The 17,409-nt window shown below is 34.7% G+C and overlaps 1 protein-coding gene across 3 annotated transcripts in view; it reads left to right on the top strand.

Annotated features, from left to right (window-relative positions):
- Positions 1-8,686: 8,686 nt before the first annotated feature.
- Positions 8,687-17,409, top strand: part of LOC150085437 (diphosphoinositol polyphosphate phosphohydrolase 1-like) — a 132,544-nt gene continuing 123,821 nt past the window's right edge. For all 3 annotated transcript variants that reach the window (XM_090373242.1, XM_090373243.1, XM_090373244.1), the window contains exon 1: positions 8,687-9,056. In XM_090373242.1, the coding sequence (XP_090229368.1) occupies positions 8,958-9,056 (99 nt within the window). In that variant the 5' untranslated portion in view covers positions 8,687-8,957. The remainder of the gene's footprint in view (positions 9,057-17,409) is intronic.

The following is a 17,409-nucleotide window of genomic DNA, read 5'->3' on the forward strand; positions in this document are numbered from 1 at the left end:
TTGTTGTAGTAGGGTTTTGGAAGCATCGGCGAGTAAGGTTATATTGCTACGTGTATATTGTCTGTAAACTGCGTGTGTTCTGTGGTCGATTTTCCGTTAGCTGGAGGAAAAACCCGAGTTTCCTGGAGAAAAAACCATGCTACCCTCCCCCGAGATCGACTAACTCAGTCACGTTGTGAAAAAGGCCCATAACAATTCCTCACGTCATCTACGGGACTCGAACTTATGCCTTTTTCACCCGGTGTAGGGAGGACGGCGATTCCACTAACTGTGCTATCCATGAGGGCAGCATTATAAGAAATTATTAATTATGCTGCATATTAATAATAATACAGTTATCACAAATATTTTGCTATGTACTCAGTCTGCGCGGGGAGCTCAGTGGTATTGTCACCGTCCTCTCCACTCCGGGCGGAAAAGGCTCGGGTTCGAATCCCGTCGATCACTCGAGGAACTTATATGGGCTTTTTTCATTCCGTGGCTGATGTAGTCGGTCGCAAGCGTAGATAGCAAGGTTTCTCCCCCAAGAAGCTGGGGTATTTCGTCCAGCAAAACAGAAAAATCGAACACAGAACACACGCAATTTACAGACATATTACATATGGGCATATGTAATAACTTACCGGTGACCTTAATAAATTTTGTTTGCTATTTACTTAGTTTATAAGTTAATTTAGGGATTTAGTAGTTATTCTTGAAGTTTTTTTTCAGGACATACAGATAAATTACAGTCAGCCTCACATTGAACTTCATGAGGGAAATAAACGAATCATTGAAATGCTTTTATACGTTTGAAGAAACGTGACCTTTGTATCAATGAGCTCCACGTACTTTTCAAAACGCAATTGTTGATATGCAGATCAGGACCCTGGGTGTGCCAAGCCAATACTCACCAGATGTGAGCCCCCGGGGTTAATATATATTGGTTATGCCATGGTTGGTTAATCGATAAAGGCAATCCAAGTCCCAATATATGGGAGCATCGTGAAACAATCGCTCGAGAACGATTAACTAGGCCTTGGTTTAAAAAAATCTCCATAAAATTCTTGTTTAAAGAGAATCGAACTCTGGCATTTTATTCACATAGTGTGGGAAGACGACGACGGCTGTAATCATTGTGCTACAAATGACCATCGTTGGAATAATTACCTAAATGGTCCTTCCCGTCTGGACGGAAAGAACATTTAAGGAACACCTTTGCACATTTGCGGCTGATTCTTGAGCGAGGGTCAAATGATATATTTTTTCTCCAGAAAAATCAAAATAAGAAAACTGACCATCGAATACATGCAATTTAAAGACACAATACACTGACGCTTTATGGGGCGAGTTGCCTTCTTGCAAATTCAGAATAAACCAACCTGACATTTCATAGGAATTCTAATAATCGCAACAATCTTCCGGCATTAAGCAATGTCAAAAAATTCTTATAAAGGAAATTTATCAATAAAGTCCTAGAATTTGGGTAGCTTCGCAGAATTACAATTATTATGCGATACATACATATATGGTACTGTAGCGGGCAAAATTACGGCACAGTAACAAAAACCAGAATAATCCTTTTTTTAATTCTGTGAGATATAAATGTTTGGAACGTTAATTCAAATTATTACTATTACGTGTAAAAAAAATTTGCAAAATTAGTTCTGTAATGATAGTCATGAGAACGAATTGAAGTAAATACATAGTATGATCATATCTGATTGCTATACACAGCTAATATTGACATGAAGCTGTACACTAAAGAATAATACAACAAATCCAATATGTCAATGAGATATAGTTTTTAATTCATGGAGAATCTTGGAAACCATTCAATGGTTTACAGTTTATCACTATAAGGAAGGCTTCCATATACATTGCCCTGCTATTAATATCGAAAAACTTGCATATCTACTTATAACTTTTATTTACAGGAAATCTAATAAAGCATGCTGAAACCTTTAGATTTTATGACAATCTCTAGTCCCTGTGGAACACACACACACACACACACACACACACACACACACACACACACACACACACACACACACACACACACACACACACACACACACACACACACACACACACACCGACGATCCAATTCAATCCAGAGGGTGTTTGTAGGATTGAGCTGGACTGGGCTGACTAGTCCAACTTGTCGGCGCTCATGTTTTCAAACCAGTCCGTCACAACACGAGCACTATGACATGGAATGTTGTTCTCTTGATACGAATATGGCCTTTTCCCAACTTGATGTCACAATGTAGTTAACGCATTCTCGTCCGTGACATCTATCTAGATGTCTTGGACATACATGGTTTTGTCCAAAACAACCAACAGTCCCAGTCACACTATGAAAAATTGCCTTGGACCATCAGGCTGCTTCCAGCAAACTTCATTGTTGAGCAAACTTCATGACGACATTGTTGAGACAGTACAGTCCGGTAAGTAGTTTTCTCCAGGCATTTGCCATACCCAGGCACGACTGTCAGAATGGCAGACCATGTACCGTGACTCGTCATACCAAGGCACATATTTCTATTGGTCAAGAACGGCGGGCCGAAACTAAACTAGACGGCATCTAGCTTTAGTTAGAGTTGGTTGGTTGGTTGGTTATTGTATAGTTTTAGGCTCATAAGCAACCTAGGCCATATTGCGCCACAGATAATATCTGTGAATTGCGTCTGTTCTGTGGTCGAGTTGCCGTTTGCTGGACGGAAAACCCGAGTTTCCAGGAGAAAACATCCTGCATATGTGGTGCCGATATATGTCTCAATCTTCTCACTGAGGACTTGTGTCTGTTCCAACAACGTCGACCTACGTTCTAAACAGACGATTCTTTTCAGGGTTCTTCTGTCATGTTTCATTAGCTTCAGAAGTTTTCGTGTCGATTCGTGACGGTTTCATCACCAGTCTGCTTTAGTTTGAAGATCACATCAAACTGAAAAAAAAACAAACTATTATATTAGGATAATTCGGTAATTTCTTACATATACATTGTACCTCTATTTATGTATGTATATTGCGTATGTTCTCTGGTCGATCTGCGTGTGTTCTCTGGTCGATTTTCTTTTTTTTGTTGGACGAAAAAAACCCCAGTTTCTTGCTGTCCACGCCTGAGACCGACTAACTCTGCCAGGGAGTGAAAAAAAGCCCATCAAAGTTCCTCGCATCATCGACGGGATTCGAATCCAGGCATTTTCCACCCAGTGTGGGGAGGACGGTGACGATACCACTGTACTACTCGTGCAAACTGAAGATTACATCAGCAATCTTGGACTAGAGATCTTCACTGTTGTTGAAACGTTAAATACAGACCGATTGCTAATGTGACACCCTATTTTCATTCCGCGCTGGAAGTTTGTTAACTTTGTCGATTGCTGCACCTTGCATTAACAATCGCACTACTGCTCCTGGAAGGCCTACGAGCATATTTATAGTTATGTCCGACACGTAGTAGAACTTAACTAACTATTAACAGAGGTTGTGTACAAAGAATGGGGATTTAGGTCTGGAGACCTAAATACTCTATTCTTTGGATATTTTTTGTTTTGAGGTATTGCTGTACCAGCTGAGCTGTATGGGGACGTCTTTTCTAGGTAAAATATAACCTTGGAACAGTGACAGTAAACAGCTGTAATTAGGGTTCAAGAAGCATCTGTATGTCAAATATCAGTAAGCTACTGTCAAGCACATGTAGATAAAAAATAAATAAATATAATTTTTATTATGGAATGAGAAAACATACAAATCCCTTCACGGCATGCCAGAGATTTACAATTTGAGTGAGGCACTTTAAGTAACACAACAATTAATAGGAGAATACACAGTGGGACAATACGTTAATATGCTATTAACGATTAACTAAACATTATATTAATGGGATAAGAAGACTAATTGCTAATGCTAATATTATGTATTAGCAATGGAAAATGATGTAAGAAAGCAAGCGCATACAGCATCAGTGAAAAAAAAAAAAAAAAAAAGAGAAAAGAAAAAAAAAAAAGAGGACACCTCCCATTTTACCTATTCATTCTCTCCAATAGTTTGTCTGGTTCTTCCATGAATTTTTTTTAAGCTAACAACTTCCATAATAACAGATGGAAGTTCGTTCCAGCAATCAACCACCCTCTGGCCAAAGGCAAATTTCCGTACATCTTTTCTGCAACCGTCCTTCCTCAATTTAAAAATTTCCCCTCACGTGTGTGGTCTGAGCACGTGGAAGAATGTCATCAGCATTGAGCTTGCTCAACCCATTCAAACTCTTAAACACCTCGATCAGATCACCTCGCAGGTGAATATTCTCCAGACGCTGCAGTTTTCAGAACTGAAGCCTTTCTTGGTATGAGCACCATCCTTTTGTTCCCCTCACCAATCTGATTGCCCCTCTCTATACTCGTTCCAGCAGCTCCACATTCTTCCTAAAATGAGGCCTCCAGACTTGTACGCAGTACTCAAGCTGTGGCCTGACCATTGCCTTAACAATGGGACAGTCACCTCCTTTTCCTACTAGCCAAAATCCTGTATAAATATCATTGACAAAACCCAATGAACTGCCCTGGCAGCCTGTCTGCATTGCTCAGAGAAGTTTGTATCTGCTGCACAATTACCCCCAGGTCTTTGTCATTTTCCACTACCCTGAGTGTAGTACCACACAGTTGATACGTTACTCGGAGGTTACTGCTACCCATAAGCAATGGCGGCTCGTTGGTAGGCACTGCGGGTCGGCAGTACCCCCCTGCATTTTAAATCCAGATATACAGTCAACGGAGTTATATGAGAAATTTTGTGAAGAACAATGCAACGTAATGAATATTTTTATTAACAGGCCCCGTAAATAGTATACTCATCCTCTATTTCCAATAATAATAATAAAAAAAATATATAAAAAGAATAATTGCTTTATTCAATACAAGTATTAAACAAAGCCCAGGTCATCTAGCCCCAACCATAGTCTAAGGCCTTTGGTTCATGGCAACAACGTTGGAAAACAACTATTTCCAATAATCATTTCCATAATAAACGAATAAAAACACAAAATCGTTTTCAACTTTGAATTTAACCATATGCAGAATTATGCGCTAGACGGTTCCACATTTTGCTCCCAGTGGTTACTATGAAAGTGTTGATATTGGTGAGAGATATTCTTTTAGAAAACAATTAATTGCTGCTAAATTGTTTAACAAGGAGAACTTTGCTATTTTATCTTACGAAAATGCCCATGGAAGATGTAAGGGTGACTACAGAGGCATATCCCATGATTGAAAGAGAAAAACTTCTGATGGAATTATTAGGTTACTATAGCAGATATGATCTACACAATGGTGGCAAATTAATTGACTTGCTGAAATTTATCTCAGAAAATAATCTAGCCTTGGTGAACTTACAAAACTCATAAAAATTCTTTTGACCACTCCGATGGCTACTTCAGAACGCTGTCATTCGACACTAAAAAGAATAAAAACATTTTTACTGAGCGCTATGAATCAGGAAAGGCTAAATGCTCAAGCAATGCTTTCAACAGAAAAAAGCTTGGTCAACAGCGCACCAAACTTGAATGAAAAAGTTATTAATCTATTTTCAACAAATAAAAACCGAAGAATGGATTTTATTTTTAAATTAAATTTCAAGATTACCCAAGTCTGTGAATGTTAAGTGTCCAGTTAATGTTTTGTAGTATTTTTAACTTACTTGCTTATTATTACTATCTAAGTCTACAAGGCTTATAACTAAGACGATTTAATGTAACTTTAAGAGCAGCACCCCTATACATCAGAATCATGAGCCGCCACTGCCCATAAGAGTACTTTGCATTTATCACTGTTAGAGTTCAATTTCCGTTCCTCAGCCCATCTGCCTAACTCCTCTAGATCTTGTTGCCATAGCATACTGTTATTACTATCACTCACCACCCTGGCAACCTTGCTGTGTTTTACAAACTTGGACATTGAGCCTGATATGCCTGCATCAATATCATTGATAAATACAGAAAACAACAATGGGCCCAACACCGAACCCTGGGGGACTCCACAAATAACATTAGTGCACGAAGAGCAGTGTCCATTGATTACCACTCTCTGTCTTCTCCCGGGAAGTCAACCATCCCTTTACCCATACAGCAACTTTCTCTTAATGCCACCCTACTCCAATTTGTACAGCAATCTTTTATATGCAGCAGTATCGAAAGCGTTCTGAAATCCAAGTATATGATATCAAAATTATTTTTTGGATCTAGTTCCTTTGTGACCACATCGTGTTGTGTTGAAACTGATCAAACAAGATTTCTCCTTAACAAACTCATGCTGTGTGTGAAGTATAATTGCGGCATTGTCTAGACGATTCAGTATTACTTTTTTACTTGTGACTCCTTTATTTTCCCTGGAACAGAAGTTAAACTAACAGGGATATATTCGCACATCTCCAGTCCGTGGGGAGCTCCTCTGATTCCAAGGATGCTCTCATAAAAAAATTCCTCACGTCATTTAGATACGAAGTTAAGTCTTTTCCACCTGGTGTGGGGAGGATGGCGATTCTATCAACTGTGCTGCCCACGAGGACCCCAACTAGAAAGCTATTATGGCAAGAAGTATACTCTGTCTGTACTTTTTTTATTCGCAATTCGTGCATGTCGCAGTCTATTTTGCTGAGGGCGTTGAACATTTAGTTGGGAAGGAATCTGTCCGTCAGGCAAGCCTCTTAGTATGAATAAGAAGCATCAGAATGGATCAGAGACGAAGTTGAGAGATCCTCCAGGAGTTCTAATTCCAAACGGCATGTTCATAGATTGATTCTATTAGCATTTTAGCTGTGAATATGATCCTCCTCCTTTCATTAATGAAGGAGGACATTATTCCGATTGGCAAGGAAATGTACATAGAACACACGCAATTAACAGCCATAAGACACACAGCACAGCAGATGAATTCAATTATTCGGGTGGTCTAAAAATAATAGCTTAGTTATGGAAGCAATTTGTCTGCGTGGGTATCGTCAACGTCCTTCCCACACCAGGAGGAAAGGCCCGGGTTCGAATCCTGTCGATCACATGGGGAACTTTTATGGTTTTTTTTTCTCTCCGTGGATGAGTTAGTGGGTCTCATGCATAGATAGAAAAGTATTTTTTTCCCCCAGAAACGGGTTTTTTCGTCCAGCACAACAGGCAAATCGACCAGAGAACGCACGTAATTTGCAGACACAAATACGGGTTTATGAATTATATAATATTATTATATTAGGGTCACCCGTAATTCATTACATAAACCCGTATTTGTGTCTGTAAACAGCGTGTGCTCTCTGGTCGATTTGCTTGTTTTGCTGTACGAAAATCCCCGAGTTTCTGGGCGGAAAAACCTTGCTATCTATGCCTGAGACCGACTAATTCAGTCAGGGAGTGAAAAAAGCCCATTAAAGTCCCTCACGTCATCGATGGAATTCGAATTCGCACTTTTTCCACGCTGTGTGCAAAAGGACGGTGACAATACCACTGTGCTACCGCGACTACCTTAAAATATCATAATAATAATAATAAATATATCATGCAAGACCATTGACAAAATAACAAAGGAATAGCAGGAGAGTTGTTGTTGTTGTTGTTCGGCCATATTGCACCTTATATAATTATGTGAGTAATATTAATTACAAGCAAATCGACCACATGTGTATTCTGTGGTCGATTTGCTGTTTTCTGGATGAAAAAATCGAGTTTCCAGGAGGAAAACCGTGTAACCTTCACCTGAGACAGACTAACTCAGCTACACTGTGAAGAAGAAGATCCATAAAAATTCCTAGCGTCATTGACAGGATTCGAACTTTTTAGCTCTTTCCTATTTGGTGTGGAGAAGGCGGTGATTATACTGTGCTATGCACAAGGGAGATATTTTGATCACCTACGTACCGATTGGTTGGTATGTTATCGCAACAGGAAACTCCTAAAACATATGCAGCATATTCTTCTGCAATTTCCTCACACTTTGTCTTCCACAGGGCAAACGAAAATGTATTTGTTCGTTAGCAGGTTATGGTGAAACTGCTATGGTGAAATACAAGCCCGACTATCTCTCCATGGAGTGAAAATTTCCCATAAAGGTTCCTTAAGTCATACACGATTGATCACATCAGTGTGTTGTTGTTGTTGTTGTTATTGTAGTAGTAGAGTTTAGGAGCATCAGCGGTTAAGACCATATTATGGTCGATTTGCTGTTTCCTTGTTAAAAAAATCGAGTATCTATCCAGGAGAAAAAACCATGCTACCCTCATATGAGACGGACTTAGTTAGACACACTGTGAAGAAGATCCATAAAAATTCCTAGCGTCATTGACAAGATTCGAACTTAGTTATTTTTTCTACCTGGTGTGGAGAGGACGGTGCATAAACTAACGGTGGTACCACGAGAGCACAAATGAGATCCTAAGCTTCCTGTATCAATTTACTAGCATGCTTTTCAATTTACACACAAAGACAAACGATTTTAATATTAATGAATTGCATGTTCACATAATAAGATGGAATAATGGAAATTAAAAATAATCGAATCACGGATTCCTATTTAATCTGTGAACAGAACAAGGTAAAATTGAAAAGCGCGCTTTTAAATTGGTACTAGTAGCTTAGTATCAGTTTATACCGTTATTGTACCGTGGCGCTGTTGCTAGTATCTCTATTGGAAATCAGTGTTTCGCATCCATCTGTGATATCTAATTCACGGTATAGTGTCAAGTGCCGTGCGCTCTGGTAGTTGTCGTTTAGTATGTAGCTAGCTCATTTTAATTAGAAACCGTTTAAAATTAATCTAAATTGCTCGAGGCAAACTGTTGTAGTGTCATGATTAAGGATTTGAAAGATACAGATTTTATCTTATTAATTAAATCCTGAATTTCATTATGAAGCAGGCTTAGCGTGTTACGCTGGTAACAACTGCAGCGATAGGCGTTTATATTTTCAGAATTCGTTTACCATAGGAATACTAAGCATGGTGAAGGAGAAACCAAATTCCACACGTACGTATGATGCAGATGGGTTTCTTAGAAGGGCAGCTTGCCTGTGTGTCAGGAATGAGGATGAACATGAGGTAAGTTTAAAAATGTCGATGGAATGTTATCTTTTCTTGGCATGCGTCGGCAACAGATTAATTTTGGAGATACCGTTATCCTGACTACTATGTCTGCTAAACGACTTAACGTATCTCTAAGAGATTGGAAACAAAGACCGTTGGTCAAGGTTTAACGTATTATACGACTCCTTGAAGGTCAGAACCTTTACAGCAGATTAGAGAATACAGAGGAATGAATCTGAAATATTTAAAATGTAATTTAAATATTTAAAATGTAAAGGAAAATATGGACATATTGAAACTTATATAATTTCAAATATTCATTTTCAGTTGAGTTGCCGGGGTCGCATGGTTCATGTGCTTTGAATATTAAGTATTGCAAGTATGATTATTTAAAACATTTCTAATTTATTAGAAGATAAGACCACAGATAAATTGGAAGGGATAAAAAAGTAATTTTTTGACTATCTCGTCATGTGGTGCTTGCAGATTAAAAATTTTCTGGCACTGGAAACTTTATTATCGTAGCGATATCGTAAATATTCACATTCCATTTCTTGATCATTTAAAGCTCGAAATTATTTATTATTATTTTTTCTGTAATAACCCTAAAGGATGTATAGCAAAATGAAGCATAAGACAAGGAGGAAGATAGGATTTATGTGCAGAATTATTTTGTCTGCATATGTCTCGTAGTTTTAAAAGCTATACATAGTACACTTAGCGAATAAAGTAAAGGTAAAATAGAATGACTATATGTGCCTTTCTATTGGTCTATACAAAATTAAACTTTTTATTATTGTGAAAGCTGCTATTCTCTAAGGGAAACTATCCTATAAATGAGGACTGACAAACTGCCAGGTCACATGTAGCTTTCTTGTTGGTTTTTTGTGTTGCCCACAAGAGTATTCTACCATTTCCCAAAATGAGTATTAATGCTTTTCTTCTCTTTCAAAAAAAAAAAAAACAAAGGTAGCAAACATTGTCAAAAACACTTTGCAAAAAGTCCATACTAAATATTGCATGTAATTTTTCAATTGATTTCAAAAGACATTGTAGTTCTTTGTAGTAAATTAATTACGTGTGAATAACACTAATTAAACCATGTGACAATTGTTGTCAAGTGAAATTTATTTGTAAAAAGTGTACCATTAAATAAGTTAAACTCCTTTACAATAAAACAACTTATAATTTGAAAATATAAGCTGGATTCCAAATTGAATTCTGTAATCAGGGCTAAACATGATAAAATTTAGCTGATAACAGTAGTATATTTGGTTTGATTTTGTTATTCAAATTCATTTAATTTTTTTAAAAATTTTAGTATGTAATGCAATTTTATACAAAAAGTAAAAGTGCCAAATTAAAATTAATTAAAATTCATATGCTTCCTTCAGAGATCTAATCATCAAGGTATTGATTAGATCTACTGAGATTAAAACATATTTTTAAATCTTTTTTTTCTATTTTTTAATACTTTTTCAAAATATTTTTTAACTGCAACTGTCCCTTGCCAGTTGCAGAAGTTTCGATTGGTAAACCCTTGTGATGGCAAATACTTAAAAAAGTAATGGAGACTGTGGTGGATCTCATTCTGGTCAAGTTGGAAAATATAAAAATAAAATTTTTAAATAATAGAAAGAGTAAAAATTAGCAATGCAAATTATAAATGTAAAAATATGTAGGTGTTTAACTTGCCAGTAATCCAACAAGACCATATATACAAGGATTCATAAGTGGAAGATAATATGGATTTGTCTATGGAAGAGCTAGATGATGTGGAGGAGGTGGACACGTGGAGCTTGATGCGCTTGGAGGCAGAAATCAGTTTTAAGAATTGTGACTGAAAGCTATTTATCTTTTTTATTTTTTTATAGAGTTCCTTATAAGGTAATACAGCTTTGGGCTTTTCCGTTCTCTCACAATATGCGACTTTCTCTATAAATAATGTGATACAACATGCCAAAACACTACTACAAATCCAAATGTTAATGCTCTAAAAATCCCCAAAATGAGAACAACTACAGTAATTTTTTATATATTTTTACATAATTTTTTACAGTATGCTTTCATAAATTTAGGAATAATATAATATAGAAATTGTGAAGTTTGTATTATATATATATATATATATATATATATTCATTGCATTCCCAGTGATTTAATCCATCCCATAGTCAGAGGCAAATGGCTTGATTTTGTCTTCATTTGCAGGTGTAAGGAATCTTTTTTTTTTTTTTTTTGATATTTTAATCATTTTAATCTGAATGTGAGATCTTAGCTCCCCCCTTCCTTATTTACTCTCAAGTGGCATTGGTAATATTTAAAGATTCAATAGCTTTTAAATATTGCACCATTTTTGGGGTTGGGATATCAGTTAAGTGGTTAAAACACCTGCATGCCATATGATCAATATAAGCATATTCTGATTTTTTATAGTCTTGCTACACAGAAGAGGCACCAAGACGACTATCTCAGGTGCCTCAGGATAAACCTTTGATGGGCGGGGCATTTTCATTCAGTTAAAAAAAAAAAAAAAAAAAAAAAAAAGCAGGGATCAGAAAATGGGGGAGGGGTAGATGAGTAGTTCACGTTAGCCACTTAGTCACAGCTGTATAGTCACTATTCCTGCACCTGGAGCAAAATAGAAATTTTACCCACCCTAGTCCTCGTAAATAAGCACTATAAATTAACAGGGAATAAATAAATAATGAAATGGATTTATTTATTTATTATGTGCTGTATGTAAATGAAATGAAATTTATGTACAGTTCATATTGTGTTGGTGTTCAATTTATACAAGACAAATCAGTTTGCACTTCTTAAAATTATATTAGTGTGAAAACTGTGAAGCAGAATAAAGTAGGATTTATTTTGTAGTTGCTGTGGTATAATGCAAAAGAATTCTGTTCTTTGAGCTCATTAATTCATGAAGCTATATAGTGAATAATATTTAGGTCATGCAATGGAAATAAGATAATTTGTTGGCAGAGGTTTAACTTGTGACATTTGGCTGAGGCACAGGTTAGGAAATTACCATATTAATTTTTTTAGGTATATGTATTAAAGATGAAAATACTTTTTAGATGTATTGTATTGTTGTGTGTCTTAAATATTAAGATTTATAGTGGTTGGACCATACACAATAAATATTTATTGCCTACATTTCCTATGGCTAGTGACTTCTTTGAGTTAGTGTTATAAATTCCAAATTGAAATTTTGCTATATTTTCCTCTGTTGTCCTCAGATAATGGGTTTTAGAGATGTAGGTTATCAAAAAATAAAATAACTGCATATTCTTGAGTATAGCTTTTATTTTAAGTTAGAGTATGCTTTAGTTATAGCTATAAGTAGATGCATTTTATGTAATGTTTCGAAATGTGCGAAAGTATTACTAATTAGGGCTACTAACTTCAAATAAAATACCATATTTTCTGGTATGAGTCAACTTCTGTTTTTTTTTTTTTTTTTTTAAATTCATGCTTAAATCACATATAAATCAATCCCTTTTTATAGTCATTTCCGTAGTAGTGTTATTACAGTAAAATCTGAACCATTGTTTACTTTTTAATTCAGTTATTTCTGGTCTTTCTAGTTTACATTGTGATGTGGTAAGGGTATACAGGGCCTCCTTGTGTAGATGGTTAAGAAATCAACCCTACCAACAAAAAACATAGGTAACATGCTGTATGTGTATGTGGGAGACTGATCATATAAATTAGCTATTCCTTGTTGCCTGTTAAGTACTGTACTGGAAATTGGTTTCTCTGTAAACATCTCAATATAGAAGTGTTACTATATGAAATTGAGTCTCAAAAGTTTATTTATTGATAACTTAAAAGTAAACCTGAAAATATAACTTCCTTAAATTCTGCAAATTGTTTTCATTCAATGAAGATGCCGAACAAATTCTTGGGTTTTAAAAGGTGAGCAACAATGTATATTTGTCTAAAAATATGTATGTAATAAATTGTAAATATACTGGATTAACTCATGTCTTTCTAACACTGAGTGCATGCTCTTAATTGAAGTTTTGGCTTTTATATTTGAGATATAAGTTAATTTTAAAGTTTTATATGATTTTTAAATGTTTCAATGGTTGCTGCTTTGAGTAGGACCCATTCTGTGAGGTCAGGAAGGGTCTAACATGGACAATACAGTTAATACCACAGCTATTAAAAATTCAAAAAGAGAAGGGAGTAGGGCTAGTGATCAGCTGGAACCAGTTCTGCACCAGTTTGTGCAAACTAGTTGTTAAAAATTTTATGTGAACAAATGTTATAACACGATTTCAAATTTTTTTTTTTTCTCTTTGTGTAGCTTATTTCTTATGTAACTTTTTTCCCCCCGATTTTTAATCATATGTATCATTTTCTGCCTTAATTTAAAACTCCTGGCCATGTTGTTGTGATGAGTATTATTGTTCCTAGTCTTGTATCATACCATCAGCAATAAAGATTATTTATTTTAAATAATATCAAGCAAAGGAAAAATTAAATAGAGTTGGACTAAAACAGCAAAAACTGTTCAGAGTAATAGAGTGCAAACTGGTTGTTAAAAATTTTATGCGAACAAATGTTATAACATGATCTCAAAACCATTTTTCAACATGAAAAAATGTTATAACGTGATCTCAAATTTTTTTTTCCCTCTTTTTGTGTAGCTTATAATTTCTTATGTAACTTTTCCTTTTCCCAATTTTTTAAGTAAGAGATAGTAAGAGAGTATCTTAAGTGCCCTATCATTATCATTGGGAGCATAATAGATTAATGATATGATCATTCTTGTTGTTTTTTTCATCTTCCCCAAATAAAGAAGGATCTATATTAAAATGAATTATAATATTTATATGTGTAATAGTTTTGTTGTCGTCCAAATACTAAATGTATTGTCTGCTAGTCTTGAATCCTTTATGTAGGTGCAAGTCAAATGCAGCCTGCTTGTGCCAAAAGGTTGCCAACTACTGTCCTGGTATAAACAAATTTAGATAGTCTTGGTGCCATCTTTCCAAATAATTCATTTTTATTTAGCAATAAGAAACAGTATTCTACAAATAGAGTACAAGGAATCACTGGTGTGTCGAAAGGAACCATCTGGAGGCAGTATCGTGGCATGGCATATGTTCTTTTGGTACAGAATAGGTCCGCTCGTATTGTTATAACTATGGTATAGTAAAGAATTGAATTTAGTGTGTGTGTGTGTGTGTGTGTGTGTGTGTGTTGAGCAAGAATTGTGATACCGGAGATAGAAAATACTAATTTAAAAAGTAAAAATTATGATGTTAGTATTTCTCATGCCATCCAATTATATTTGCCTGTTTTTTACAGTTTGACCTTTTCAAATAAATACATACATGTATATATAATAAATAAATAAAAACATATAGACACATATACCTCCTAGTTTTTGGGTTTCTGCTAACTCATAAGAATATAAAACAACTGGAATAGAGAAATAGCCATTGAATTTGTATGTCCAGCAAAGTTTAATTATAGGGATGTTTATAATTTGCTATTTTAATCAAGAAGCTATCATAGTATTCCTGTAAATATCACATTGTGTGCTATAGCATATGCAGTATTATGTGCAGAAATTTGATTTGAAAGAGTGTGATTTAAGAAAAGATTTTTTACCAAAATAATAGAACAATATAAATAACAAAATTATAAATTTAATTTAACATCTGCTATAGTATAGCAATCATGTGAGTGGTTCAAGGTTTACAGAAAAGCATATATCTCTAGACAGATAACACAAGTACCACTTAGAAATTTCCAGTCATAGCTCCCCAAGGTTGTTTCATAATAAGGAGTTCGTCGCTCTTATATCTGATAGTTTTGTTTTTGATATTTTTAATTCTGTTAGTTTCCATTCAGAAGTATTATAATATAATTATCAGAAAAATTATTATCATAATAAGTGACAACTGATTGTGAAAATGAAAGTCAATGTAGAAAAATGAGTTCTTTTCTAATATAATAGAAATTTAACTTTTTATCCTAATTAAAAAAAGTTTGTTTGTTGTGTGACAGCCATGTAGGACTAACAGAGGTTACTGTTAGTGAATTTACATTTGTGTCCACTGTTCAAGTAGTATGTGGTGTCATGCAGGCTCAGATATGTGTGTTCTCCCTGCTTTTTATCATCCAAGTATTTTGAAAGGTCTAAAGAAAGTTAACTTCCAAATTTCTGTAAGGATCAAAATAAGGAAATTCTCCAAGCTTCATTACTTCATAGTGTTACCAAATTATACTTTGTTTGATTTAGAAGGACATGTAGAGCATCCAATGAACATAAATAAAAATATCTGTAGGACACACCATCCTAACAGATTTCAGTGGCTTAACTCTGTTAGTTGCAAAATTCTGAGAGATGACTTGGAAATTTTTATATGGCATCACATAGCACATTATGGTGTTCACACAACTCAGAAGAAATGCAGTATTTGTGATCAGTAGATATTTTGAATGGTAATAATTAGTTAAATACCTTTAATGTTTTGTGTTTTTAATTTAATGATCATTAAAAATGTAAATTAAATGTGGTGTAATCAACTAATGACTTAACAAAATTAAACACTGTCACTCATAAGAACTGCTGAAAACTGCAACAAATAATGCTAGAGGTGCTAAATGTAACCTGCAGACAAGCAAGAAAAGCAAATTAAAACTATATAATGAAAATTATGAAATAAATATACCAAAGTTACAAGCAAGAACTTGCCTCTACCCAGGGATTTTGTACAGCATTTGCACCTTGGCATCACAGGATTCTTTGCTGTCATTTTTCCTAATGAAAAAGAAAAAAAAAAAAAAAATTAAACACTTATACTGTGTATTGCCAGAGAATTTCTGAAAATTGCCATGAGAGAGAGAGAGAGAATATGCTTATTTGCAGGTTGCAGTTAGCATGTATCTTTATAGCAATCATTGTGGCAATACGTGATATAAGTGTTAAATTTTGTTATATCATTGTTTTATTTAATGATTTTAGCCTTATACTTCTATTGCAATTTTCATTGTATCATTACCATTTAGTTAAAATATCTGTTGATTGCAGATACTTTTCTGCTGATTTCTTCTCATTTATGTTTATTTACACCTATGAGGTGCTGTACTTGAAAAGAATATCATGGAGAGAAAAAAGGAAAAGATGTGTATAAGTAGAGGTTTAAAATATTAGATTTAAATTTAATATGAAGTAACCAAATAGGACTTTTATGTGTGCAGAACAATTAACTTGCAGTAGTGGTGTGGCACCTACAGGTGCCCCTCGAAAATAACATTGCATTCATGTATTAACTGTTACTTAATGATTAAAATTCTGAAAATTTTTCTACCTTCCTAAATATAGTCAAACTTTTACTGCAATGGTTTCTGTTTCTGAAGTGATTTTCTTACAGTTTTCTTATAGAAATTGGGTGCAAGAACCTGTCAGGTGCCTCACCACCATTTTTGCAACTATTTGGATATGCTTGAAGAATGGCATGGAACTGGACAAGCACCTATGCTGTGTTTGTTTAAAGTTCCAGGTTACTTGTTTTTTCCTCTCCCGCTAGGTCAGTAAACACCTGTCTTACCCTAGTTGTTTTTGAAAGATTTATTGTTTTCATAGAATGGTAACACGAACTCTGGTATTCTCTCAAAATGGATGCTACCCTGTGGGAAGTAATGTCTGTAGTCGAAAATTTTGGACACCAAATTTGAAATAAGTCTGAAAATAGAAGTAACTCTAATAGTATTAAATACACATTTTTATTAATTTTTAATAATATTTATATGCATAATAAGCAGAAATAATGCACATGTGCAGTTTTAAATTTCATGCATTTTAATGATCCTTAAATCGGAAAATGGAAGAGACTAATGTTTCATTTTATTAATATTTTTTTGTAATTTTTAAGAAAATTATTTTTTTTGTGTTTTTGAAAATAAAAGATGTAAAACAAACTGCATGTTTTAACAATATTAATATTTTTTTAAAATATAAAAGTTACATACAGTAAGTATTGCAATCCATTAAAAGAAGATAAAATATTAGCATTGTCCTAGAAAAATTCAAAAAATCCCAAAACATTCTTCCAAAAAAAATTTAAAAATGGACACCTGTTAGGAGTCCCGCCACCATTTTTTTCTACAAATGTGAGGGTGCCACCACTGTTAATATCACTCACTGATAACATTGTCACTGTAACATGAATCTGGTAAAGGCTGTTTATTTTGTTTTAGTTTTCTACATTGTTTAATAATATAATATGCATGAAGTTCTATATATTTCCTACATTGTTGACTGTATTTAGGTTGGAGAGATAACACTACTCTGCATTTTGAAGAAAATTCACTGATATTTTCTCAGAAAAGGATGTTTCTG

Source organism: Mastigoproctus giganteus, chromosome 5 (assembly GCF_048544385.1).
Source record: "Mastigoproctus giganteus isolate SK-2022 chromosome 5, ASM4854438v1, whole genome shotgun sequence".
Taxonomy (NCBI): domain Eukaryota; kingdom Metazoa; phylum Arthropoda; class Arachnida; order Uropygi; family Thelyphonidae; genus Mastigoproctus; species Mastigoproctus giganteus.